Raw genomic sequence first — 25,543 nt, 5'->3', positions numbered from 1 at the left:
TGAACATTCTTCCTGTCGCACACAAAATTACTTCACACAAGCAAGTCAACGAAACTTAGACAAAATCAACAAAACAGTAAGTATACAGACAGAAAGCGAGGAGCAAAAGTGCCCACCTTCCAAGTGAATGATGCTGTGCGAGTCCGGAGACCGGGACATTTCTACAAGGGGTCATCCAAATACACAGAACCTCTGACAGTTGTAACTTTAGGTCGGATCAAGTACTTACCTTCTCAGCGATGGTCGAAAATGGAATGCCTCAAAGCTGGCGCATTTCCCTAAGGAGGCTCTAGCTTGCATCAGTGAGAACAATGAGACTACACTGGATGGACTCACTGTGACCGAGAATTTGCATGTTGGGCAAGATCCAGGCCCTAGACGCACCACCAGAGTCAGAAACCCACCTCAGTGGTTAACAGACTTGAAAGATGAATATGATACAGGATCAACGTGTGAACTGTGCATAGTGAGAAGAAAAAAAATAGTCATACTGTTCTGCTATGTGAAAAAAAGTATACTCATACTGTTCGGTTATGTGAAAAATGTCATACTGTTTTGAAGTCTGAGTTATACTAGCTAAGACAAGAATAACCTAATTTCATATCCAATTTAAATTTAGGTTTCCAGGTACTATCCTTAATGAAAGGGTTATTTTTAAGTGACTAATTCCTTTAAGAAAAGGGGAAATGTTGTATCCTGTTAATACTGTTAATGAACACTGGGAGTGCTAGAGTGCACAGTGAGGATACAGGTGAAAGGTATGTGCGTGGATGAAGAAGTGGTATGTGCAGAGAAGAAGATGAAGAATAAAGTTGGAAATAGTCTCTCGGCTCTTACTTAAAATACTTTACAAAAAAATCGGTTTCTACTCTAACAGTAATGTGTGGGCTTTGTACAGGGAATCACCATTTGTATCAGACGAGTATAAATTTGTAGAAAAAAAACAATATTTTACCTGTTGTTGGCCACAGGAAGAGCAATCTCAAACTTGGTAAGAAACTGGAAATACTGTTCCTCTGTCTGCTCGGTGAACCCTGTTCCTACCAACAGCATCTGCACAACAGACATCATCATAGATATCACCATAGGAAGTCAACAAACAACTCAGAAAGTCAAATTCCATTTTCTGAGAGTCCAGAATTGTTTCCATTTTACCAATTGTTTCCTGAGTCTCACCCTTAGGTCTTCAGCTCGGATCACTCCATTTCTGGCTACAGAGCGAGAGGACTTAAGGTGCATGATCCTCTCCAGGCATTCTGACAGCCACACAGGACACAGGAAGTAGAGGGTACACAGGCCGTGGCTGGTGTCGGGGAAGTGCAGTAGGGTCCCCGTCTCTATCAAGAAGCTGATAGCTGGATATAATGCAAAAAAAGATAGCCTTAAACATGGTGTTCATTCTTGAATAGTGAAGTCAAGGGCGTAATATAATATACATATATAACAAAATACTTCACCGGACAGTGAGCCTCCTCTTTGTATGTGTACACGTGTAACTAAAGTATGTCTTTGTATTTTCAGTATTATGTTTTAAATCAATAACTATACTACATGTTGATGTTCAGTAAAACATAGAACAAAGAACATGGAGCAATTAGGACCATTTGCCAGAGACAATGCGCACATGCAAGTTTCATAATTGCAACTCCTGAGCGTGTTTGCATTTTGACCAACAACACAAGGATAAGGTGGTCGGCTCAGATCAACACATTTTAGTGGCAGCTAGTCAGGATCAACAATTTCCGGGACAATTGCCTCACATCTGGCACAGCTGGATGTTCCGCCGGATGTCCCTCGCCTTTCGCTTTCTGTGTGTTGCCGTTCTTAAACTCTGTTCCGTTCGGAAAACAACAAACTTCAAGTTAGCAAGCTACATGCTGAAAATGGCAAGTTTTGAAGAAAATTTGGGTCGTGCAACAAGGCAGGCCTGCTTGGTTCTTTCGGGAAATGATTAAAACGATTTACAAAAAATATGTTCACGGCATTTACTCTCTAACTGGGACGTTTTGGGTCCAGTTGGTGGGGATTTGCTATAGACAAACTATACACGGCGATAGACTGGTAAGAGCAGATTACGTTTAACCATGTAGCCAGCTAATTTAAATAGCTCACGTTAACAGTTAACTTCATTTAATATTGTATGTAGTGGTTTTTTTTTTTATGGGGTGCAAATGTTCCACCAAAACAATTTCCGTCCTGAAACTATTTCTGCAGAGCCACCGTCGCTGCGTCCAGAACTTGGCGCCGCCCAAGACGATTGTGAAATTGGAATGTATGTGTGGTAGAGCCAGCCCTATCTCCACAGCGCTGTGGAGATAGGGCTGGCAATGCAAGACCTAGAGGCAGCTGAGTAAGTGAAACCTCCAGTCTCTTACATTAAAAAACACCCAGGCAATCCTAAGTGGTATGGATAAGTACATACGAAGCTGGGTCCAGACTAGTTTAATGATAGCCAGACAGATTCTTTTAAGAGGATGGAAGAATGATGTGGTGCTGTCAATCCAGGAGTGAGCTTGTGAGATGGCTAGGGTGGCGGCGTTTGAAAAACACAAAATCGGTTTGCCAGATTGGATATATATATATATACTAGAAAATGGGGAAAGTACCTGAGCTTTCTGGAGGGCTCCTAAGAAGCATTGTGCTGTTGGGGAGGGACGTGTATGATGGGCTTATGATGATATGAATTTGTTCATGTTGCGAGTTGTTTGTTTTGTATGTTGTTAAAAAATGAAAAATAAAAAATTGTTAATCACAACAATAAAAAAAACACCCAACCAGATGTGTTATTCCACAAGAGCAGTAGTAACACACTGGTTTATTTATACGTGATGCTGCGATTCAAACAGACTGTGTAGGCATTAGGGCTATAATGGTTTGTGTATCCGTGCCGCACGAGATTGATGCACGTAATATGGAACCAGAGTTCACAAGCGCGAGCTCTGCCGGAACGACTTTTAGCCATATGGCTTTAGCACAATAAGCTGATTGGCATGTATAAGAGTTGTGTATAACAGTGCGTTCCATTTATCGCTGAACTCGGAAGCCGATGCTAGGAATGACGTCACACCCGAGTAGAATGCATTCCATTTACAAGTCAAATTTTTCATTGTGGGGTTCCTCTAGCCAGGTTAGACATTGTTAGCAATACCAGTTGATAACAATGCATCAGGATGTTTTTTGTGCATACAAACAGCGTAACAAAATCCACAACGTCCACAGATAGAAGTTGGACAGGACTGTGTGTACAACTAATATATAGTGAGACACAAATAAGACAGAAGTGCTAATAGTTCAATAAATTGAAACAATTGTTCATTTTGTGATAAAAGCACCAAAATTGGCAGATGTGTTGATAGATACATTGGGAACAAAACTGGATATTGGGCCATTGCAAACTCCCACCCTGGTTGTCAAAATGTCCTATCCCATTGGACCCACATGCAATAACGGACATAATCTAGATGCTAGTAACCCTGAGAACCCAATTAAATACTTACTCACAATTATATGTAATTATATAATTTCATTATATTATCATTTTATGTTATAATTTTATTATATAGTGCCATGAATCAGTAAAAACAGTTCCCGTACACAGTTCAATGGGTGAAGTGGTACAGTAAAGCTTCATTATTTCTATCTTTACATGTATATACTTCCATTATCAACACTGACCTCATCATAAGCAAGTAAACAATAATCAAATATAGATTCTGTGGTTAGGACATCAATTCTGGGGGGGTGGTACACCATATGCAGTAAACGGCATGTTACTACAGCTTTTACTACTGTTGATGCACAGGGCAGCCATGTTGGATTTTGAGGTCGGGGTACTCAGGTAACAGGGAAATCACATAAGGTTACAAACAAAAAACAAGTAAAACAAACAATTTTCACATCGAGGTGTTTGCTCAACAAATCACAGTACCTGTCTGCAGGTCCTCATAGTCTCTGATGTCACTTTCTGGGTTCTGTTGGATGATGGCTTCCAGCTGATCATTAGTTAGGTATAGGACCTCTCCCTCAGCATCTCGCCTCTGCTTCTCTGCTATCACTGCTTCCTGAAGTGTCAGGTAGCTCCTGGGGATCTGGTGGAGGAGACAATGTATCTGTATCAGTGTCTCTGTGTCCCAACCGGCAGCGGCAGATGGCCGCCCACCTAGAGCCTAGGCCAAGTTTTTCCTCGCCACTGTCGCACCAAATGCTTGCTTGTGGGAATTGTTGGTCTTTGTAAATTATAGTGTAACTCTATCAGTTAAGTGTCCTGAGATAACTCCTGTTGGGATTTGACACTATAAATAACATTTAATTTAAAGCGTAACTCTCGCCAAAATGCAACCTAGGGTCTTTTTGTGAATGTATCCGAGTCAAACGTTCGTTTAAAAACATATTTAGGACGGAAGCGTCACTTTTAAGATTTACCGTATCTTCGTTTTTCGGTCAAATGGCCTTTTGAATGGGAGTCCTAGGGGCACTTTTATGCTAGCCTCAAAATAGCTATTTTTAAAACACTATGACGGCTCGACACAACATGAAACTTTGCTCCAAGTATGACCAGGGTCTCTACACATGAACTCGAGCATTGAGAACATTGTTTGTGTACCCAGAGTTTACTAAAAAGAAAGGTTTTGAGCAACTCACTGTAGCTGTTGTTCTTCCGGTCGAGGCTAGCATAAAAGTGCCCCTAGGACTCCCATTCAAAAGGCCATTTGACCGAAAAATGAGAATACGGTAAATCTTAAAAGTGACACTTCCGTCCTAAATATGCTTTTAAACGAAAGTTTGACTCGGGTACATTCACAAAAAGACCCTGTGTTGCATTTTGGCGAGAGTTACGCTTTAATTTAATTAAAAGGGTAAACATCTGTCTGTGCTTTAGAAAATTACAAGAAGGATGTACAGTATGTGCTTGATAGTTTGAACTCCTTTTGACCAAATATTTCCAGGAACTAACCATAGAAACTACAGTTACGGTTGGGTTTGCCTTTCAACTACATCTCACAGCCACAACAACAAGCCAATGCTTGGTGTTGGTGTAATGTTTGATACATGAACGTCATTGTTGTATTTAGTGTTGTGTGACTATGATGTTTGAACGGATTTTGTTTGGCCAAGCGGCAACATGCAGCAAACTCTGCCCCAATAGTCCCTGGCTCACTGGGAAGAAGTACCTTCAGTTAGAACTGCTAATTCCCTAGCAAGAGACCATGGCCATGGTGCCCCGGCTGCCTGGAGAATGGTCACGTTCATTATTAGAGGGAAGATATGAAATGTATTGTCTGATTGTTTTTTTGTTATTTTCAAGAACTGTTATTTAATACCTACATGCTCTATGAAAATTATAATGGGCTTTTTCGGGGGCCTCGCAAGAGACAGGTGTTACACCAGAGCGAATAAAGTGTTTTTTTTAACATTAAAACATGTTAACCTGTTAGTAGAAACCCAAATTAAAAGTAAGAATCTGAAAATGAGCATGATATGTCTCATTTAAACTATTTGAAAACACATAAGACAATTTCAAGAATCCTTCATCTTTCAGCTCTATTGCCTGTTCCTGAAAACTTATGATGATACATGTATGTTCTTTGTTTTTTCTTCTTTGTTCTAATGTTTTTATAAAATTTTTTTTATTGCAATTACAATCCCTCCCAGCGCATATCAAAATTTCTCTCTTAACCTCTCAATTATATGACAGTATCACATGAACAGAATGAAACAGAAAACAGAAAACAATGGCACCTCCAGCAAAGCCATGATACGCACAAATACAAAAACAAACAAGAATTATACATCTGCTATTACCCTCCAAGACATGTCTCAGTCCTTTGTCCTTCTGGGATTCACCACCTATTGAATTTTATGTATCTTGTCCCACATTTACCATCTGTAGAAGCTCCCCTATGTCTCCTTTTTTTATAAATACATTCACGTTCTTAGTAAGTTTCTCTCTGTTCGGGCAAGCTGTGAAGAGCTGAGTCGAGCATCACCAGTCACACTGCCTCACTCACCAGTCTGCCCAGCAGTTTACCGCCACAGGCTGAGCTGCTGCTTTCTTTCATGGAGAGAGCCACCTGGTAGATCAGCTTCTTCAGCCCATCCAAGCCCTCCAGAGTCTTACAGGACACTTCACTGAGTACCAAAACACACAAATCACAGATCACACAAATCCGATCAGTGCGCGACGCCAGGGGTAGCGCAGAGCATAGTTGGGCGCCACCGCCCTACCTATAGGAAATCAATGGAATGGCCAGTGCAAAGCGCTTTTGCCGCCTATCATGTGTAGGTGGCTTAACAGACGTCTGTAAGGCTGATACTAGTGACAACTGACATGAATCTTACAGCTGTTTCTATTATTTGCATAGGCAGTATGTGGGGGGTGGGGGTAGCAAAAAACTAAAAAACTAAATGTTTGTTGTCAAATGTTTGTAAACAATTGCTGTTCTTTTTTGCAAATAAAAAGATGAATAAAAAAAGAGTGCAGCTGTTTCTTACCAATAGCAATAAACAAACAATGAAAGGTAAAATGTGTGCTTACTGCAGGTGTTTCCAGGTGATGTCAGGGAAGCCGCTGGCTCGAGCCCCTGAAGGGGTTCTGCACAGAGCCAGAATATAAGCTCTCAGCGTGGCCAGTCTCTCAGTGCGGAACTTGGTATCGATGAGATCCAAATGTGTTCCCACGACCACCACGGCAGAGTTGGGTGCTCGCGCCTACAGGCCACAACACAAAGGAACTCGCGTTTATTTCACAAGATGAGTGTGAAAGTCCATTCTTTACCTTGGAAACAGTTGTCTGACACACACAAGAACATCTTAACTCAATGTCCAACCTCTAACTTTTTCCAGGGCCTTCAACCTCATCTCATGTTCTTCCTCAGCAGATGGAGTTTGGTTTAGTTGTCATTATGCCCTAGGTATGGAACTTCAGGCACATGAATGAATGAATGCATTCTTATTGATGAAGACATTTTTCAACCAATACATGTTTTAGCTAAGGCTCGATTATTTTGGTGAATATTGAAATCACGATAATTTAACACGATTACTCGTTGACTTCTGGAAAGATGTTGCAATTATTGAACTTAAAAAACAGTGGAAAAAGTTAAATAAATCAACAGTAAAAAAAACATACAACTGTGAAATTTGCCTTAATACTTTTCCTATTTAAACTTTATTTTTTCATTCAGAACACAAGAGAAAATAAGAGTTTACTCTTAAAACGTAATAAAACGCTAAATAATTGTTTTTCTCGATTATTCTGTTTTTGTGATCATTGGGAGCCAAAATCATAATCACGATTCAATTTCGATTAATAGCACAGCCCTAGTTTTAGCCAGCATATGCAATTGGTTAGATGTGTTAATCAACAATCAAATCAATCAGTTTTTAGCATAAGTGTCTACAGATAAAATCAAACCAGTGGCGACATCTGATTGACACTCTTTAAAATTAAACACATTTCATATAGGAGCCTGAAGCCATATTTATCAATATCTAACAGTGGCATTTAGACAGGAACATTTTTTAAATCCTAAACATTTGTTACTTTTCACAAACTTTGCTTTTACTAACTGAAGTTTGAAAGAAGTAATTGTATTTTTTCATGTGTTGGTTCTTATAGCAGGTTCCATATCAACAACTGTACTGCTGAACTTATATTAAAGATATATGTATGAGAGCTATATATATATATATATATATATATATATATGTTTCAAGCATCCCAAGCACCTAAAAAATGGGATTACAGAAAAATAATAATAATAATCTTAATCAATAATCTTAATAAAAAAATGTCAGTGCCAGGGACCGTTGGGGCCCCTGGCCCTTTCGTGCATATATACATATATATAATTCCTAATAATCCTATGTAGTAATTTCAATAGGGCCTTCACAGACCGACGTGATCGTTGCTCGGGCCCTAATAAGACAAAGTAACAACAACAGAGAGATATTTCAGCCTATTAAACAAATCCAGGCGTTAATAATGCTGTAAACTAACCACATAAATCAGTAGGAAGGCATTATTAAATGTTAGAGATGGTAATTAGGTTCTAATGAACCATTTGAGTGAAATGTTGCAAGCCGTTTCAACATCTTCTACGTCATCATGCTTTCATTAAATGACATCAATCAGACTGTGGTTGGTTGATGTGATCTGACAACCAAATTGTTTTCCTTCAAATCAGATCACTCCTCCCTCCCCCTGGGAACACAAAGCCTCAGTCACACCCTTCACTTTCTGACCCACTCACAGCTGCAAGCAGGTTCTGTGTGTGTGTGTGTGTGTGTGTGTGTGTGAGTGTGAGTGTGAGAGAGAGAGAGAGAGAGAGAGAGAGAGAGCTACATTTCACCTCTATGTTGAGCAGCCATGTCTGCAGGTTGGCTACAGCCTCCTCTCCCAGAGCCAGGTTCCAGATCACCACATACAGGGCCTTATCAGTGAAGAAACACTGGTTCACTGTGGACATGCTCGCTTGACCACCTATGTCCCACACGTTGAATGCCACTGAGTCCTTCTGTGTGGACAAGATGAGTGTTAAGTCAACTCTAAAGAAGGGGCTGGAAAGAGAATACATGATGAGTAAGGAATTTAAAAAAATCGTCATTATTAAAGATCCACTCCCTGATTTTGTAGGAAGTTGAATGATTCCAATGGACCACAGACCTCACTGTGAACAGTTTTTATTGGAACTACTCTGACGAAAAAGAAATCCCTTTGAAACTGTTGACAATGTGTTTTGTGGATTATCCAGAGAAACATGGACACTGTTTCTGGAAAGAGGTGTTTCTGTTAAATTTATCCAAGATGGTGTTGCGCTCTCTTACTTTTTTTCTTTTCGCTTATTTATTCTGTTTTCTGCTCTCCTTCCTTCACCAGGGAGGGCCATTTGAACACCTGACAATGAACTTGTCTTATTCTACTTCGTTTAAGAATGCTTGATTCTGATTGGCTGGGAGGAGGGCATTAACCCGGCAGGTTGCCCGCTGACTGAGCACAGCGTCATCAAATAGTAGATCAATACGCCGCTTGTATTTTTTTTCTATCACAGAAATTTCAAACATGAGGTCCATTGTAAAAATAAACCTTGTTTAAAAAAGTTTCTAAAATGTGTTGGAAATCTATCGGAGGGTCAGTCGATACATAGTTTCGCAAGCGAGATACAATGTAGCAACTACGTTATTAAACTAACGTTAGTGATCAGATGCAGCCTTGTGTGGTTGCTATAGAAACTAATTAACGTTAGCTACAGTTAGGCTACCGTTATTCGCCGTAGTTCTAAACATTATAGTGTTTCAAAAATGGACGAATTCATTGTCAATTTTAATATATTTGGAGGAGGGACGACATTTGAGGACTGGTTAAAGAGCGATGAGGACGACGGAATGACAAAAGAAAAAGACAAGGCCCAGGGTACCCGTTTCCGAGATCTGGCAGATGAGGAGCTGCGTACAATTGAAGACGGGGCCCTTGAATCAAACACGAAAAAGGCAACTGCCTTTGCTGTCAAGGTTTTCACAGTGGAAACAGAGTGGAAGAGCCACCAGAAGGATAGACTGACAATGACAACTGACCCGGACTGTGGTTGCTATAGAAACTAATTAGCTACAGCTGAGCTAACGTTATTCACCGTAGTTCTAAAGGGGACTACTTTTTGAGGGAGATGAACTCAAACAGAGTATACATTTAATAAGCATGCAATACGAATAAGAAAAAGCATAATTATTAAAGTATTTGAATTGTTTTATTATGTTGGCAAGCAAGAAGTAGAATAAACGGGATAATCACCTCAAGGCAGGGCAATAAACAGTTTGATATGCCCGACTTGTGGAAGGTTACCGTCCACAAGCCGGGCATATCAAACTATTTTATTGTTTACTGACGTGATTTTGCTCTCAGTACAGTTTCATTTCTAAAATGTGAAAGCTACAGAAAAAAAGAAGCAAATTCATTTAGGCAGATAGATACAAAACAGTTCATTTTTCATCCTTATGGTCTGAAATCTAGACCATGTACTGTGCGTGTGCATTGAATGTATAGAATTCGTATGTATGGTCTGTGTTTTCCTCACGCTGTTTTTGCCTCCGTTGGGTTTGTCCAGCTCCCAGGTGGAGGTGGAGATGCTGCATTCTGCTGGGGTGAAGGGGGCCACCCTGCCGGTCTGTAGAGCCTCTAGAAGGGCCGTCTTCCCCTGTCTCGGTGGACCAACCACAAGCATCTTCAGCAGTTTAAAAGGCTCTGCCTTTCGGAGGTGTGCCCGGAGGAAAGCCAGGACAGAGGCAGGTCCTGAAAGATCAAAGAGGTCAACATTTGGTTTTTCGGGATGTTGGAAATGAATGGCGAGTCAATCAGTGGGTATTTACCAATGGGTTAACATAGACCTCCGGGTACTGGAGCCATTCATCTGAATGTATGGCAGTACAGAGACTCGTACAGAAACTCTGCAAACTTTCCCTGAAGTCACCAGCTAACGCTAGCGCTAGCTAGCTTGGTTAGCAGAACGCTGAACAAGACATTTTTAGGCGACCAAAATGTTCAAATTAACTTTGATGAAGTGAAAACACAGTGAGTGACAAAACCAAAAAACAGGTTCAGGTCTATTTTAATGTACACAGCGTCATGGTTAGCATTGCTAAGCCTCTGTCATGATTGACGTGTATCCACTCCATAAAGCATCCCCTGCTTTATCCTCTAGTTTTAAATAAATGGGACCATACTTTACTAAATGAACATCATGCTGTATTGAAGAAGACTTGAAACTAGCGCATGAGACCATGAACTCATATGAAAATGTTTACTGAGGTAATAAATCAAGTTAGAAATAGGGTCTTTTTCTCATAGAATTCTATACAAACAGCCAGTGGAGTCACCCCTTGCTGGAAATTAGATAGAATGCAAGTTTAAGGCACTTCAGCACTGGCTTCACTTTTCAGACCCGGAAGCTTCGTCCATTATTTTTACAGTCTATGCGTGTTGTCCTTGTTACACAGACGACAAGCGAGATCATAATAAGTTATGGATTTTAAAGTTACTATCCGTTAAATCATATAGGCCTATGTGTGTGTCTAAATTGTGTGAAAGGTTTCATTTATTTAAATTGCAAATAATAAAACGAGTAAATAAGCTGTTTTTTGGTTCACTTCCTATATTTGAACCGAGCCCTAGTGCACTTTAGGCTTGGGTGACTCTTCTATTTTCAAATCATCCAATTGTGGTTACTTGAGATCACCGATGGGCGATCCGATCGCCAGTCTGACAGGCGGGCTACATTGAACATAACATACGGACGCTGAGCGGCTGCTGCAACTCTACGCTTGTACATTCAAAATATATATATATATAAAACCACACACATATATACGTATATAATCATATACACATATATAGAGACATATTTAATGATATATCAGTAGTTTCTTAGTAAATTCTCCAATAGTCAGGTGCCCATACAGAAATTGAAACCAGGTTTGCTTGCTGTAATCATTCCTCCTGTTTATATTGGCCATTAAAAAGTCCTTTCCTAATGTGCTTACAATGTAAGTGGTGGGGGTCAAAATCCACTGACCTGATTCTTTACAGCTTAAAACTTAAACTTTATCTGAAGTTAATATGGGGCTTCAGTAGTCCTTTAAGCATTCTAACTTGAGGAAAACATTTCTATACATTTTTGGTTCCTTTTGAAGAGTCAGTGGAGTTAGACAGTACCTTCTTTTCTTACTTCCTGGGGGACATTGTTAATGTTGAGGTCTTCAGTGTCCAGCTGCCACAGGTTGGAGAGTTGGCTGAGCTCTGCTGGAAGCTCCCGGATTCCAGGATTACTGTCCCCAAAGAAGGTGAGACAACATGGGTCAACAATTCACATTAAGGACATGTTAATATGTTTAATTATTATATATATAATTGAACTATTTAAACCTCATGGACCTTCACTGAGCCCACAAGGGTTTTTTAAAAACAGTCAGGTAGATATGTTGCCAAAGCCACAGGATGCTGTGGATCCACAACTTTCCAAACAATTCAATTGTGGCTTGTATAAAACAGCTGCAAACAGCTGTAGCAGGAGGACTGACATCATACCAAGCAGCGGTTCCCAGGGACCGAACCTAAAACCATTTGTTGTTTCTGACTTTATTATTTGACTTTTTCTGGCAATATATCGTTTGAAAGTGTCTTCAGTGTAAAACAACACCACCAATTAATTAGCCAATGCAATGTATAATTTGACTAGCTTCTGACACTCACAACTGATTGTACTGAAAACATTTGACAAGGTTATTGAATTTGATTTAGCTTCATCCTTCCAAATTCAATAGTATGTAGTATGTGGGAATACAGAAATTGTGAATGGCTCATAGTAAGAGTGCAACTGCTGTAAATTAGCAGCACGTTGAAATAAATGATTATTTTGTTCATTTCTAGCTGTATGTCTAAGGCTAAAAAAAATTTGAAATTGAATTTCACACAATAGTGGAAATTTAGTAAGATCATAAGAGATCATAAGATCCGATTATCTATCTATAAGGCTACCTGCTAGGAATGGCTGATCTTAACAACCTCCATAAGCCGCCGAGAGGCTGAGTCAGGGAACAATCAACCGTATGACGCGCCGTTTGAAAGCGTATCACGGAGTGGATCTGAATTATTCAAAGATTTATTGTTCATTCGAAAGTCGGAAAGAACATTAAGAAACTAAATCCAGTTGCCTGAAAAATACTGCATAAAGGTGAACGTGGATGTGGTGAAACTTGCGATGAAACTGCAATAAAACTTGTGGTCAACAGAAAATGCAAAAACCCAAACTCACCCCCTCTCTAGCCTCTGCCATGCAGGTGCACAGGTGTATAAATAGACTGATTATTGTCAGACTAACCACCATGACGTCCTACATTACGTAATTGGTGAAAACTATAAACCATAAACAAACATAATATACATGGTTCCTATAATGTTTTTGACACATTGTCTCACATTTTTGTCCCTTTTTTGGCTCTTTTGACGCTTATTTTCAATGTTTTTGTCACTTTTTTTTCAACGTTTGACGCTATTTTTCACTAACATATTAACACCAACTTATTACCATTAGTTTTACACTTTTCTTTGCAGGTCATGGTCAATAAATCTGGAAATTATACCTAATTAAAATTCTGAATTATTTTGACTAATATTAGAGGAACGTATGTTGATGGATAACCACAAACGTGTATGTCAAAGTTTAGTCAGGAGACTATTTTGAAAACCATTTCAATTTTTTTCCAAATGCTATAAAATTGAATACCCAAAATTCATTGAAAGTAGCGATCGAGTATTTGCAATTGTACTTACTTTTTGGGTCATTTGGTTAAAAAGAAACTCATATTTCTGATATAAAAGTTTTGAAAAGGGGTCAAATTTGACCCGAGGATGAGCTCTGTTTGTAGCTGCAGAAGTTGGTGAATATGGCCCCCACTGTCTGCCACAGGGAATCCTGGCAGTGTGTGAAAACATTTTCTAGCACCCAAAAAATGTTTATTTTGAGAACTGACAGAGATACGAGTACCCCTTACAACACTGCACCTCTCAGACATCATTTGTCAATAAAAAAGAGATAGAGAGAGAAAAAACACACATAATCTGGGGATTATAACGTTACACCAATATCAGCAGTGCGACAGAGGGAGGACTGAGAAGGAGTATGCAGGTGAAGGGTGGCAGACAGACAGAGGGACTCACTTGGAGAGGTAGAGCTCAGTGAGGCTGTGCAGACCACACACTGACTGGGGAACACACTCCAGCTGGTTGTCATTCAAGAAAAGCACTTCCAGTGAATCCCGCAGAATCATGGGAAACTCTATGGGACACACTGCCAAGACAGAGCCATGCAGAGGGTCATCGCATGTATGCTCACACAAAGGATTACATACAGTTTATCAGAATGTAACTAGTACTGGAGCTGGGCTATGGACCTGTGTTTGGCTTTGTGCCAAATTTTTCCTAAGAGTAAGCAGTATGTTCCACAGAAGTGGATTCTTGGCAGGATATAATTCCTCTGAAACAGCATGTGAAACATGATGTAACACTAATACAAATACAATACACTGTTACACAATAATAATAAAACTGCATCATTTCCATTACATCACAGGATTGACCCATACTGGACTCATTCCCACCAGGATCCTGTGACTTTTTAATCTCAGCAATTACCATAATATGGAACTAAAATGATCTTCAGTAGTGTAGACATTTGTGGTTGTTAGTGTGAGAGGTTACAATGCTGTAATAGGCAATAGCAGGTAGTGTGGTAGCAGGTACCTCACCAGGAGTTTGAGTGATTTCAGGTAGGTTTCCAAATATCAAAAGGTTAGTCAGAAGTACGGTGTCAGGGATGGTTCAATTAATTTAGTTAGGAGGTTGGTTAGAACGTTACAAATGGTTTCAGTCATTTAGAGGCTGGGAGTGAGCTGTGGTTCCCAACCTGGGGAACGGGACGTCTTCAATGGGTCGCAAGAAGAATTGGAAGGGTCACAAGATGATTCAAATTTGAAGTCATTTTTGGGCTCAACTTACCTTGTACTCACCATGCATAACAACAATGAAAATAAGGTAATGTATAGAGGTTAAAGAGGTCTCACCTAAATAACATGTTGTATACACTTTCTCAGTTTGTGGAACTATTGCAAGGACAGGACAAAATATAAAATAACACTAGGAAATGATTGAATGTTTGTTGCAATCACAAGATCTTACCAATGGAGAGACTGTATAATGTCTAAGCCTATGGTCCTGACACCATCTCCAAAGTCCACATTCATAGAAGCAATTAGCTTTTAATGATATGAATAATTTATTTCCACGTATGTAAAGCAGATCTACCTGGGTCTGGGTCCCTCCTGTTCCATGTAGTCAGGAAGGCCAGCCTCCGGGACTTGGGCAACTCCTCTGTTCTAAAGACACAATTTGAAGTACAGTAATCCACTAATGTCAGGGACAGTAGCATTCAAAAGGAATTTCAAAAGCCCTCATTGACAAATATTACACCGCATTGGAATTTAGCTTAACATGATTCATAAATGTCTACAAATATGCCAATATGTTTCTGACAAAAAACAAACAAAACTCATAAGCAAGAGAGACAAAAACTCTATGTTAAGCCTAGCATGATACAGTATATAACACACAGGACAAACATGCATACAACTAGAGTAGTAATACATTTAGGAAAAGTGGCTGTAACCAAACAAGCTGCACCAGATCCATTTAGTCTGCATGCACAATATCAATTACACTGTTGATGGTGATGACATATCTAAACTAAACCAAATGTTAAAAGCTCAACCTACTTAGATTTGATAAGGTATTTAGAATCATTCAAACTCAAAATAAGAGTGTCTTACACCTATTTTCCACCGGGCATGTCTGCGCTGCGTTCCAGATGTGCCGCGACCTGCGAGCAATCGCAGCCATTCAAGACAATGCTTGATATTCAACAAAACAACGAGGGCATCCTGTCAATTTATCAAAAGACACCCCCCAAAATCGTATATGTCTCCTCTACAACACCATGGACGACGAGAGATTCATCTTGGAGATGGAAAATCATAATAGACATCACAGATCTTTTTTTTTTATCAGGACAACACCAGAAAAAAGAAGGCATGGAGTTTAATTACAGGAGTACTTGGAGTGGAAGGTACATACTAGCTAATAAACATGTGATTGTTCTGTAAAGTACTTGTAGAGACAATATAATTTGCGAGTCCGGCAGCCAAGATGCTCCGCAGAGGACGGAACAAAACCGGGAACGCAGCACAGACGCACCCAGTGGGAAATCAGTGTTATACTAGATTCAGATCAAAGCCCCACCCTGCTTTTATCTTGAAATATCACACATTTTCTTCAACGCTGAATGACAAATGACAAACTTGTAATGTGCCTTAAAACATTGTAATGTTGCAAAAGTAATGATTTTATTTTACACAAGACATTTATTGAGCTGTTCAGTAACAGCTGGCAGTGTTTATCTACTGTGTGGACCTACTTGCCCAGCTGGTTCCTGGAAAGATCGAGGGTCCTGAGCTGAGAGCACTTCCACTTACTGGGGGCTGGGAGTGTTGCAATGTGATTACCACACAATCTCAACGAGACAAGAGCCTGATGGGAGGATGAGTCAGAGGAGGCGTTAGATATTGTAAACCACACATTCACATTTTTCCTTTCAAGGAATACACAGACAGCTGGCTCTGAGAACAGCTCCTCTGAGCTCCAAAAAGTTCTCATTGTGGTTACTGTGTTTTCGCTGTCTCAAATCATTCACTCACGCATCATTCATTCAAATCAGGAATTGTCTAAATCTAAACATAGATCTGAAATAAAGTCTGGCAGAAAACAGGATCATTCATATACAAGAAAAAATGGTGAATGGGACAATTCTCTGAAATCCCTCATACAGGCAGATGTGTTTCTTGCATGAGGCCCATTGTTGTACAATTTTTTCCTTACTGTTTCTTGCTTTTACATTTGATTTGGCAGTGCTCTGCTTGTGTTGGTACATTCAAAGGCTGAACATGTACAGCATTCTTATTTGGTTTGCAATTCTATTAAGAGCTCCACAATCCAATCCCAAAATGGGCAACTCTTTGGTTAGTGTTGGCAAAGGGAGCCAAACATTTCTGTATCTAAACTTAATTATCTTGGTGTTTCTAAGCTGAATGTAAGTCCATGATCCAAACATGGAGACCAACTACACAGCAGCAGTGCCATCTGCAGGCTCCTTCACACACAGCAGTCTGATTATATTTATTTTTATATTAATGTATTCATTTTTGTTAAATCCTTAGTTTTGTAATTATTATTTACACTTCAGCGTGGTGCACATACAGATGTCCAGCAACAAATCCAGAATGCTGGTTCCTACCTCCAGTTCAAAGAGATATGAGGGCAGCTCCTTCAGGCTGTTGTCGGAGAAGTCCACCTCCTGCAGATGAGTCCTCCAGAAGATGGAGATGGTGTTTGGAAGACTCTCGATCACATTAGAGGAAGCTTTGCATTGCTTCTGCAGGGGAGGAGAAATATGAATATCCATTTGTGTTATTATGTGAAAACAGTCCTCCCCCCCCATTATACAGTTCAACTGTATCCTACCATTTCTTTACAGTAAATACTACTCATATCTGGCTTTCGGGGGGAATTTATGGAAAATGTAAAAAGTTCAAGCTACAGTGGTATTATATCATGAAAGTAGGGCATTTAAGTAGAAGCATGCAATGGTGATTTCCTCATCTCATATAATGTATTGAAACAAAAGCCACAACAGTGGTGGGTATACCACAACAAAAAATTTCAATGTCTCAATAACTTGTCATGTGCCCTTGAGCATCAATTGCAGCTTGACAACAATGTCTTATGCTGTCCACAAGTCAAATTATTGTATGCTGAGGCATGGCATCCCACTCTTCTTGAAGGGCGGCCCTCAGGTCATTGAGGTTCTGGGGTACAGAGTTACGAGCCTCAACACGGCGACTCAGCTGATCACATCTCCAGCAGCCGTTCCCTAATGATGCGACCTTGATGAGCTGGAGCATTGTCGTCCATGAAGATGAAATTAGGCCTGTGTTGTTCATGCAGGGGCACAATGACTGGATTAATGATGTTATTCATGTAGTATGGGCTTGTCACTGTACCATTCAGAAAGTGTAGGGCAGCTCTGTATTGACTAGACACACCTGCCCACACTGTAACACCACCACCACCAAAGGGTCGTCTGGTGACAACAATGGCTGATGCATAGCGCTCTCCTTGACATCTCCAACATCGTTGGCGGCCATCATTTCTGCTCAACGTGAATCGTCTTTCATCAGAGAATAGCACTGAGGCCCACTGGTCCCTTGTCCAGCAAGACGATGACGCCTGTGCCTGGTGGTGTGGTCAGGTACCCTTGCAGGTCGTCTAGCACGCAGACCACACTGATGTAAACAGTTTCGAATGGTCTGACGTGACACTTGGGTGCCTCTCACTTCCCTGTGCCTGGAGTTGAGTGGCATTCATCACCCGGTTCCGCAGGGCACTGTTCACAATAAAGCGGTCATCGGTGTGGGATGTGGCCAATGGGCGCCCACTTCTATGCCTTTCTGTGACTCTTCCAATCTCTCTGTATCTCTGTTGCAACCTGCTGATGACACTCTGTGACACTCTAAGCTCAGTGGCCACTTCCATCTGAGAACATCCTGTTTGAAGCCTTGCAATGGCAAGGTACTGTTGATCAATTGTTAGGTGTCGTCTTGGTCTCATGATGTCAAAATGTGACAGGAAATGTATTGGTTGATGCATGGATCAAACACCTGTTGTGAATTTTGCTGTTAAGCTCCTTGTTAGAGAACAGCAAGTTGTGCAGAAAGAACTGAAACATTGAACTGTTGGACATGCACATTCAAAAGTTTAGAGAAGGTCACATTAAGTTCACCTGTAAATGTTCATCCTGAAATTTCACCCGAAAGCCGAATATCCATGGCTTTTTGTGACTAGTCTATCAATGATATGATAATGCAGTGTTAGTTAGGTATAAGACATGTTCTGTCCATTCTCTTGCCAGAATTCTGCCCCAACTTAAAAGACTGGTGTTATTTTATGTCTGTTATTGTACATAAATAAATACCACGAAAAGGCCAACAGTGTGTTAGGGTCCTTTCACACCTGAAAGTCTGCACCAAGGTCTGAACCAAAGTTCAGCTTTTAAAACATTTGAGTAGTTTTGGCTTGGTTTCACATTGCAAGTATGCGAGCAAACTAAGGAAGTCTACATGTCATGCTTGCATCCTGTTGTCATTATCTATGTGTGCTGCGTCTTTCTATACTTGACATTGATTGGTTTGTAAACGGACATGCATCTGACGTCAGCGTGTTGTCACTTTGGCTGGTAGCTTTGACAATACTCTCTGGCCTTGACAAGAATGAACATAAGTACATCATTGCCACTATGTTGTTATTATTATGGCATTACCACCTACAGCACCAACTATACTCGAGGTTAGTTCAAATTCGGCAAAGGAACGTCTTCGTTGTGAGAACATTTTTATTGTTGCCAGTCGGGAAAGGAGGAGACGACTGCAAGCAAGCCTGCGAGCCCTGGCACCTCCGTTTGGGGACAGACCGAAGAGGTGAGTGGCAATTTGCTTCCATTTTTTTCTGCTACATCGGTTGTTTACCCGGGAGCACCGGAACTTCTTGTAAATGGTCATCCCAAAAAATGCTTTCACACTAGAAACAGACAGAAACGTACTGCACACAAACCAGTTTACACCTGTAATTTTGGTTCGGATAAAACTGAAAGATCAGAAAATCCGGACTAAATGAGGTAGGTGTGAAAAGGCCCTTAGTCTGTGTGACTCCTCTAACCTGTCTGGGACCAAAAGCTGGAACAACAACAACAACAATAATAAAAGACTTTTATGGCATGCAATAAAAATGTTTAACATCTTGCATGAACATTCATTGTCCTCCTAAAATATTAAATAATAATAATATTAAAATATTATTATTATATTATAGTATCTTTGGCAAAGTAGCTAAGCCTCTCAAACAGCTTTAACACCATGATATGGGTAACCCTCAAAAGTTCTATAATAACCCAATTGCAGTGATTGGCTACATATAGATGGCAAATAAATAATCATGTTAAAATGTCATCAAATGAGCTCAATACAGTAATACCCAGAATATCAAACACGGACAACAGCACCTTGACTATTCTATTTTGATTAAAAGAAAAATCCTGTAATCAGCAGATAAAAACAGGAAGTGGACCATTATCAGTCTATTTCTTACCAGAGGACAAGCCCAGGGATCAGGGAAGGTGCTCAGTGTGTTCCTGCACACATTGAGGAAGCTCAGAGATTTCAAACAGTGCATGACTGCTGTGGGTAGACTGCTCAGACAGTTGTCAGACACATCCAGCTCCTCTAGCTTGCGAAGACCGATCCAGTTAGTGGCTGACAGTATGGAAATAAAGAACACAGCCAAAGTCGAAAATCAGACCTGCACAAATGACTAAATAACCACTAAAAGGCCCTTCAGATGTTGTTACTGTAAATCAGTTTGAATATGTTTTAAAATCAGAATCAGAAAAGGGTTTATTGCCAAGGTAGTAACACTTATAAGGAACGTGCGGTGGTTGGTGCATGCATAAATAAACAAACATTTTAAAAATGAATATGAAATGTGGGAACTAAGTCCGCTGGTGTGGTTTCCCTGATGTTCATGAGCTCATCTCTAGTAAAAGAGCTCCAGGTTCCTCAGCAGAAAACTGAATTTACAATAAAAACAAGACAAAACAATGACCACCAACCGACCAATGGTAAAATGGTCAATTTAATGGCAAATTTATGGCAACATCCATGTATCTGACATAAAGTGTATAAATGGCTGTAATAACCTAGGTGTATTGATTAACAATTTATCCAAGCTGTTAACAGATGGGTAGTGCTGAAGTAATGAGTTAGTGAAGCGATCAGAAACACTCTTTCCTCTCCAATGTGAGAATAATAACAAATATCCTTGGGTTATGGACTGTTGCTTGGACAAAACATTTGAGGACATCACCTTGGACCCTGGATGGACATTTTTATTTATTATTTTCTGACCTTTCAGACAACTGATGATAAAAGATAATATTTGGTTGTCTGGCTTCTGTTATTTAAATGACCACCATCATTAATACAAAAAGTGATTTAAAAATACTATTTGCAACACGAAACACTGTAGTTTCACTGTGAGGTTTGTTTTTGAACTTTCAAAAATTTTTGTCTTTGACGAGCGTGCTCAGAAGTGTGGACACAATAACTTTGGAAACAAGGTATCTATATTGGTGAAAACTGGTTAAAAAAAACAACTAACAAACTAATGAGCCTTAGAAGTATTGAGTCAGGATGAATCACAGCTTCAGACATGCAGGCTTACATGACTAACATGTGCTAGCTTATTTAAAATATCCCCAAGTTGGGTTTCAGGATGTGTTTATGTAAAGTCTGGGGGTTACCATACTCAAATTGACCCTTGCAGCTCTTGACCAAACTCTTTCAAAATAACCCTGACATGTAACTGACAACAAGTTAATACATTCTTTAAATCTATATTCAAAAGTGTTCTTCCTACAAAGACAGTTATATATAAGCTGAGTTGGAACATACTGGTAGGGATGTCAAACAGGACTGTGAGCTGGTTCTTAGCAGCAGAAAGTCTCTGGACGTGGGTCAGATGCAGAAGTCCGGGTGGCAAACTGGTGAGCTGGTTCTGAGAGAGATTTATGCGCTGTAAACTAAAACACAGGAAAAGACAAGCTGAGAGGGTGACCGCGACAGCTTCCACTTTATGACACAGGCAGCTACATTCAGGACAGATTCAGTGTTTGCCTAGTTTCGCATTGCCAGACCTACCTTCACAGCGCTGCAAAGGAAGGTACATTGTGCTCTAGTTTGGTGGCATTTCTTTAAACCAATTACAACTGTCTTGGGTGGCGAAAATGCAAAACAGCCTCAGGAAGGAACTTGTTTTGGTGGAACATGTGTACGTGTGTCGAATCTGAGAAAACTCAGAGTGTACAGATAGTCTAGATAGCTGTCTGGATTTACCCTGCAGATATCTGAGGAGCAGTCAATCATGGTCCTCATAATTCCACCAGAGTTTAGAACGCCAACACAAAGAAAGAGGAAGGTAACGGACATCCGGTCTAAAATGAGGGACATCTGGCGGAATAACCGGCGACACCTGAACAATACCGGAAATGAAACGTCGTTGATATAGACTAGTGTTTGGCCTACACTTATAAACACCTTCGATGTGGGAATACATAAACACATACACACAGGCATTTTGAGAAAAAAAACTTGTTTTGCCTTTTAGCCAAAGTGAGAGAAGATCAATATTAGGTTAATCTTTGTGTCCAGCAACATAATTGACTTCAGGACATGTTCATGTAGAAACAGAAAATTATGTATCGTGGTTTAAGGAGAACTTAGCATATGTATTGGAGCCATTTCTTGACCAATATCAACTTGGTTCAGTATCTCTGTCCTCATATGATGCTTCATGTGGCTCTGCATGGCTAACTGAGAAAGCTTTTCTGTTGTTTTAGCGGTCTGTATCAATAGTAGTCAATCTTGTTGACTTCTATCTGTATAGTTTAACCTGTACTAATATCTTGCTGCTTCCTGCTGCTCTGGTCTAAAATCATCTGGCCAAAGGACTACAGTTGAAAATTAGCCGGCTGGCTAATACTGGCACATTTACAGAAATGTTGATTAATGTTTGTTGTCCTTTATAAATAAAGAATCAGAATACAGGATGGATTGGTAAATCACTTGCTAACCATGAAGACACACGATGTTGATATAGTAAGACAGTTTGCAGTTATTGGGAGAGCTATTGGACAGCGGTAGAAGAAGTATTCAGATCCTTTACTCAGGTATAAGTACTAATAAAACAATAAATACAGTACAAAGTACACAAGTAAGAGTCCTGCATTCAAAACATGAACTTTCAGAATATCAATTCCATACTTTTACTTAACTGATTAAAAGTTACAGAAGTATCATGAGCAACAATCAATGGAAGTTGAGCTCAGAAACATCTGTATTTCTTAAGGAAAGCTAAATTCCCCTGCCAGGTTCTTGTTAACCGTTACAGAGGAGCAATAGAAAGCAGCCTGACTGGAAAATACAACTTGGCATGGTCTGGGCACGGCCCAGGACATCAATTTTTGCTTTTCATCATTAAGATCTTTAGTTTGCACAAAAATGTTTAAAGTCAATCGTGTTATTTCTGTAGGAGGAGTCTGTTAAAGTACGACTCCTGGAAATGGCAAAAGATGCACTAAAATTACACAGTAAATTAAAAATGGCTGACTTCCTGTTAAATTTAGGGTACACCCCAAAGAGACTCTCCCAAAGAGTCTCAATATGTTACACATGCCTACCAATTTCCACTGTGTATGTAAAATTTAAAGGACGGGCTTCAACTTTAAAAATTTGAAAAGTAACAACCATGCTTTTCAGGTGTTGCGCTAATCACTCCGCCCAAGTAGCAGTGCTTCGCCTTCTGAGAATATAGTTCCCAGTTTATATACGGTTAGAAGATGGCTGCGTCTCATGTGACCTTGTTATTTGTACACGCTGTGACTATACAAATCACAACATGTAAATAGGAAAATGTTGGCGTTATTTTGTCACTTATTGGGAGCAGTAGGCTAGATGGAGCCTGTTACCTCCAGGATCTGTGCTAACCTAGGCTAGCGGTGGGGGCGTCAGACAGAGTTACAACACGCATGGAAATGAGAAGGGTATGTACGGACTTATCTAACTCTGGGGGATACGGTGAATAAGCTAAAGTTCCAACAAGTCGGCATGTTCCTTTAACTGAAAGGGAGACGGAGCATAGATACCTTTTTTTTTACATACAATACTAAGCTATTCAAATAATAATTGTTGGCATGATTTCATAAATCATGTTTTGATGTTAAACATACATTTGAATTAACTAATTAAACATTGAATTAACTGTGGATGGCCTTAGTGACTACCTTACCTATGGGCCAGTAAGCCTATTATCAAACAGGCAGATTTACATTTGCTAATAATATGTTGGATTTATGTTAGGCCAATTTGGTGCCCCCCCTTCGGGGGACCCCCTAGGGGACCCGGACCCCCTGTTGAAGATCTCTGCCTTAGACCCTTAGTCTCACTACCAATTAGGTATTGATTTATTTGCAATTATACACGAAATGTATTTAAATGGAGGACATCTATCATATCCAAGATGGAGTACATTGGCTAGCTGCTATTTGTTGTGTGAAAACCCATTTGTCACAGCTGCATCTGGGCCAGACCAACGTACCTGGAGCAGATGACCTCTTGGGAGCTGGGAGCAGCTGGCAGCTCTTTCAGCAGATTGTTAGAAAGATCAAGAGTCTGCAGGTGGATCAGACCCCAGGGCACCACGGAGGGCAGAGCAGCCAGGCTGTTGGATGACAGATCCAGGTTGGTGATGCGTGACGAGACATCCATGAACCAATCCAGCTCCAACCATGGCAGCTGCAGACCACTCCAGCACACAGTGACAGCCTGCACACACACTCACACAGGCGGCATCATATCATAAGAGGGCTAGGAGAACAACATGGATTTAATCAGGACTTCCTCACACCACTTTGACTTCCAGTATTATGAACCTAATTATACTACATTGTAATGCTTAACTGTGTATCAAAGTAAATACGTGAATATTTGCCATTAAACCCAGAATTAGGGATGGGTATCCTTCAAAAATTTTCGATACTGGTACCGATACCAAAACCGCGACTTCGCTACCAGTTCCTGAACAATACTTTTTTCAATACCAATTTTTTTACAACAAAAAGAAATTACAACATTACACATCACGGCGCAAATCTTTTATTTTTTATTTTACAGTTCCTAGTACTACTACTCCTGTCCCTCAAATAATTGATTTCAAAATTCTTCTGTTGGTTTATAAAGCACTAACGGTTTGGGGCCAAAATACATTTCTGATCTGCTGATACATTAAGAACCATCCAGACCTCTCAGGTCATCTGGGATACGTCTGCTTTCTGTCCCCAGAGTCAGAACTAAACAGGGAAAAGCGTTCAGTTTTTATGCTCCACATATCTGGAACAAACTCCCAGAATACTGCAGGTCTGCCGCAACTCTCAGTTCTTTTAAATCAAGGCTGAAGACCTATCTTTTTGATGTTGCCTTTCTTTAAATAATTGTTCATTTCTTATACTGCACTGTAACTTTTATTCTCATATTTTATCTGTTTTTTATATTTTTAATTGTTACTGAAGTTATATTGTTGAAAATTGGAACTGTCATATAAAGATAATTAAAAAGTAATACCGGTGGGACCGGCCGTTCTGGGAACGGCAAGGATTGCGGGTGGATTATGTATATAGAGCAACGGTTTATACTTAGTCCGGTACTAGCCTCATAAAATATCGTATTTTATCAGTTTTTATATTTTGCATTGTTTTCAACTGCTAATGTTTTATGTAAAGCACTTTGAATTGCCTTGTTGCTGAAATGTACTATACAAATAAGGCTGCCTTGCCTTGCCTTCCTACGTGAGCCCCGTCTCTGTGTAACAGTTTTTCCTGCGTTCACAAACACATTATCTTTGCCCCCCTTTGTTTCCAGAACACCGACCTGCTCTCCCTCTGCATTGGAGGTTTCCTGTAGTTTGAGTCTAAGGAGGTGTTTGCTGAAGGCTGGATGGTCCATCAGGGTGTATGAGGAGAATCCTGCTCCGTTCTGCAGCAGGAAGCGAGCTATCTCCTCATTACCTGCAACACAAAACACACTTCTCACTTTATGTGTTCACAGTACCAGAGGTGGACAGTGTTCACTCAGTATCTGTCACTAGCACTGTACCAGCACTTTCAAAAACCAGGAAACTGAATTATAAAACTGGCAGAGTTTGACACTGAACTGCATTATCTAAAGAAGCTAAGAGCAGAACCACATTGCTAGGAAAGCGGAAAGCTAAACTGCAATACTGTCA

General features: G+C 40.1%; 1 protein-coding gene across 4 annotated transcripts in view; it reads right to left on the bottom strand.

The window, feature by feature from the left end:
• lrrk1 (leucine-rich repeat kinase 1) overlaps positions 1 to 25,543 on the bottom strand; it is a 113,669-nt gene that overhangs the window by 48,863 nt on the left and 39,263 nt on the right. For 3 of the 4 annotated variants that reach the window (XR_004896907.1, XM_031292688.2, XM_035999651.1), the window contains 16 exons: positions 25,189 to 25,325; positions 23,861 to 24,087; positions 21,160 to 21,287; positions 19,799 to 19,962; positions 16,893 to 17,030; positions 16,017 to 16,129; positions 14,852 to 14,922; positions 13,709 to 13,838; positions 11,705 to 11,817; positions 10,071 to 10,285; positions 8,352 to 8,516; positions 6,536 to 6,708; positions 6,009 to 6,129; positions 3,929 to 4,088; positions 1,177 to 1,355; positions 956 to 1,053 (listed from right to left, as the gene is read on the bottom strand). Coding sequence is in view for 3 of the 4 variants with exons in the window: in XM_031292688.2 (XP_031148548.1) it covers positions 956 to 1,053; positions 1,177 to 1,355; positions 3,929 to 4,088; positions 6,009 to 6,129; positions 6,536 to 6,708; positions 8,352 to 8,516; positions 10,071 to 10,285; positions 11,705 to 11,817; positions 13,709 to 13,838; positions 14,852 to 14,922; positions 16,017 to 16,129; positions 16,893 to 17,030; positions 19,799 to 19,962; positions 21,160 to 21,287; positions 23,861 to 24,087; positions 25,189 to 25,325 (2,332 nt within the window). In the remaining variant the exon portion in view is untranslated. The remainder of the gene's footprint in view (positions 1 to 955; positions 1,054 to 1,176; positions 1,356 to 3,928; positions 4,089 to 6,008; positions 6,130 to 6,535; positions 6,709 to 8,351; positions 8,517 to 10,070; positions 10,286 to 11,704; positions 11,818 to 13,708; positions 13,839 to 14,851; positions 14,923 to 16,016; positions 16,130 to 16,892; positions 17,031 to 19,798; positions 19,963 to 21,159; positions 21,288 to 23,860; positions 24,088 to 25,188; positions 25,326 to 25,543) is intronic. The other variant, XM_031292689.2, reaches the window with a different exon arrangement.

Source organism: Sander lucioperca, chromosome 3, assembly GCF_008315115.2.
Source record: "Sander lucioperca isolate FBNREF2018 chromosome 3, SLUC_FBN_1.2, whole genome shotgun sequence".
In the NCBI taxonomy this organism is placed as follows: Eukaryota; Metazoa; Chordata; class Actinopteri; order Perciformes; family Percidae; genus Sander; species Sander lucioperca.
Note: the sequence above shows the minus strand (reverse complement) of the source record. Positions and strands in the feature narration are given on the sequence as shown.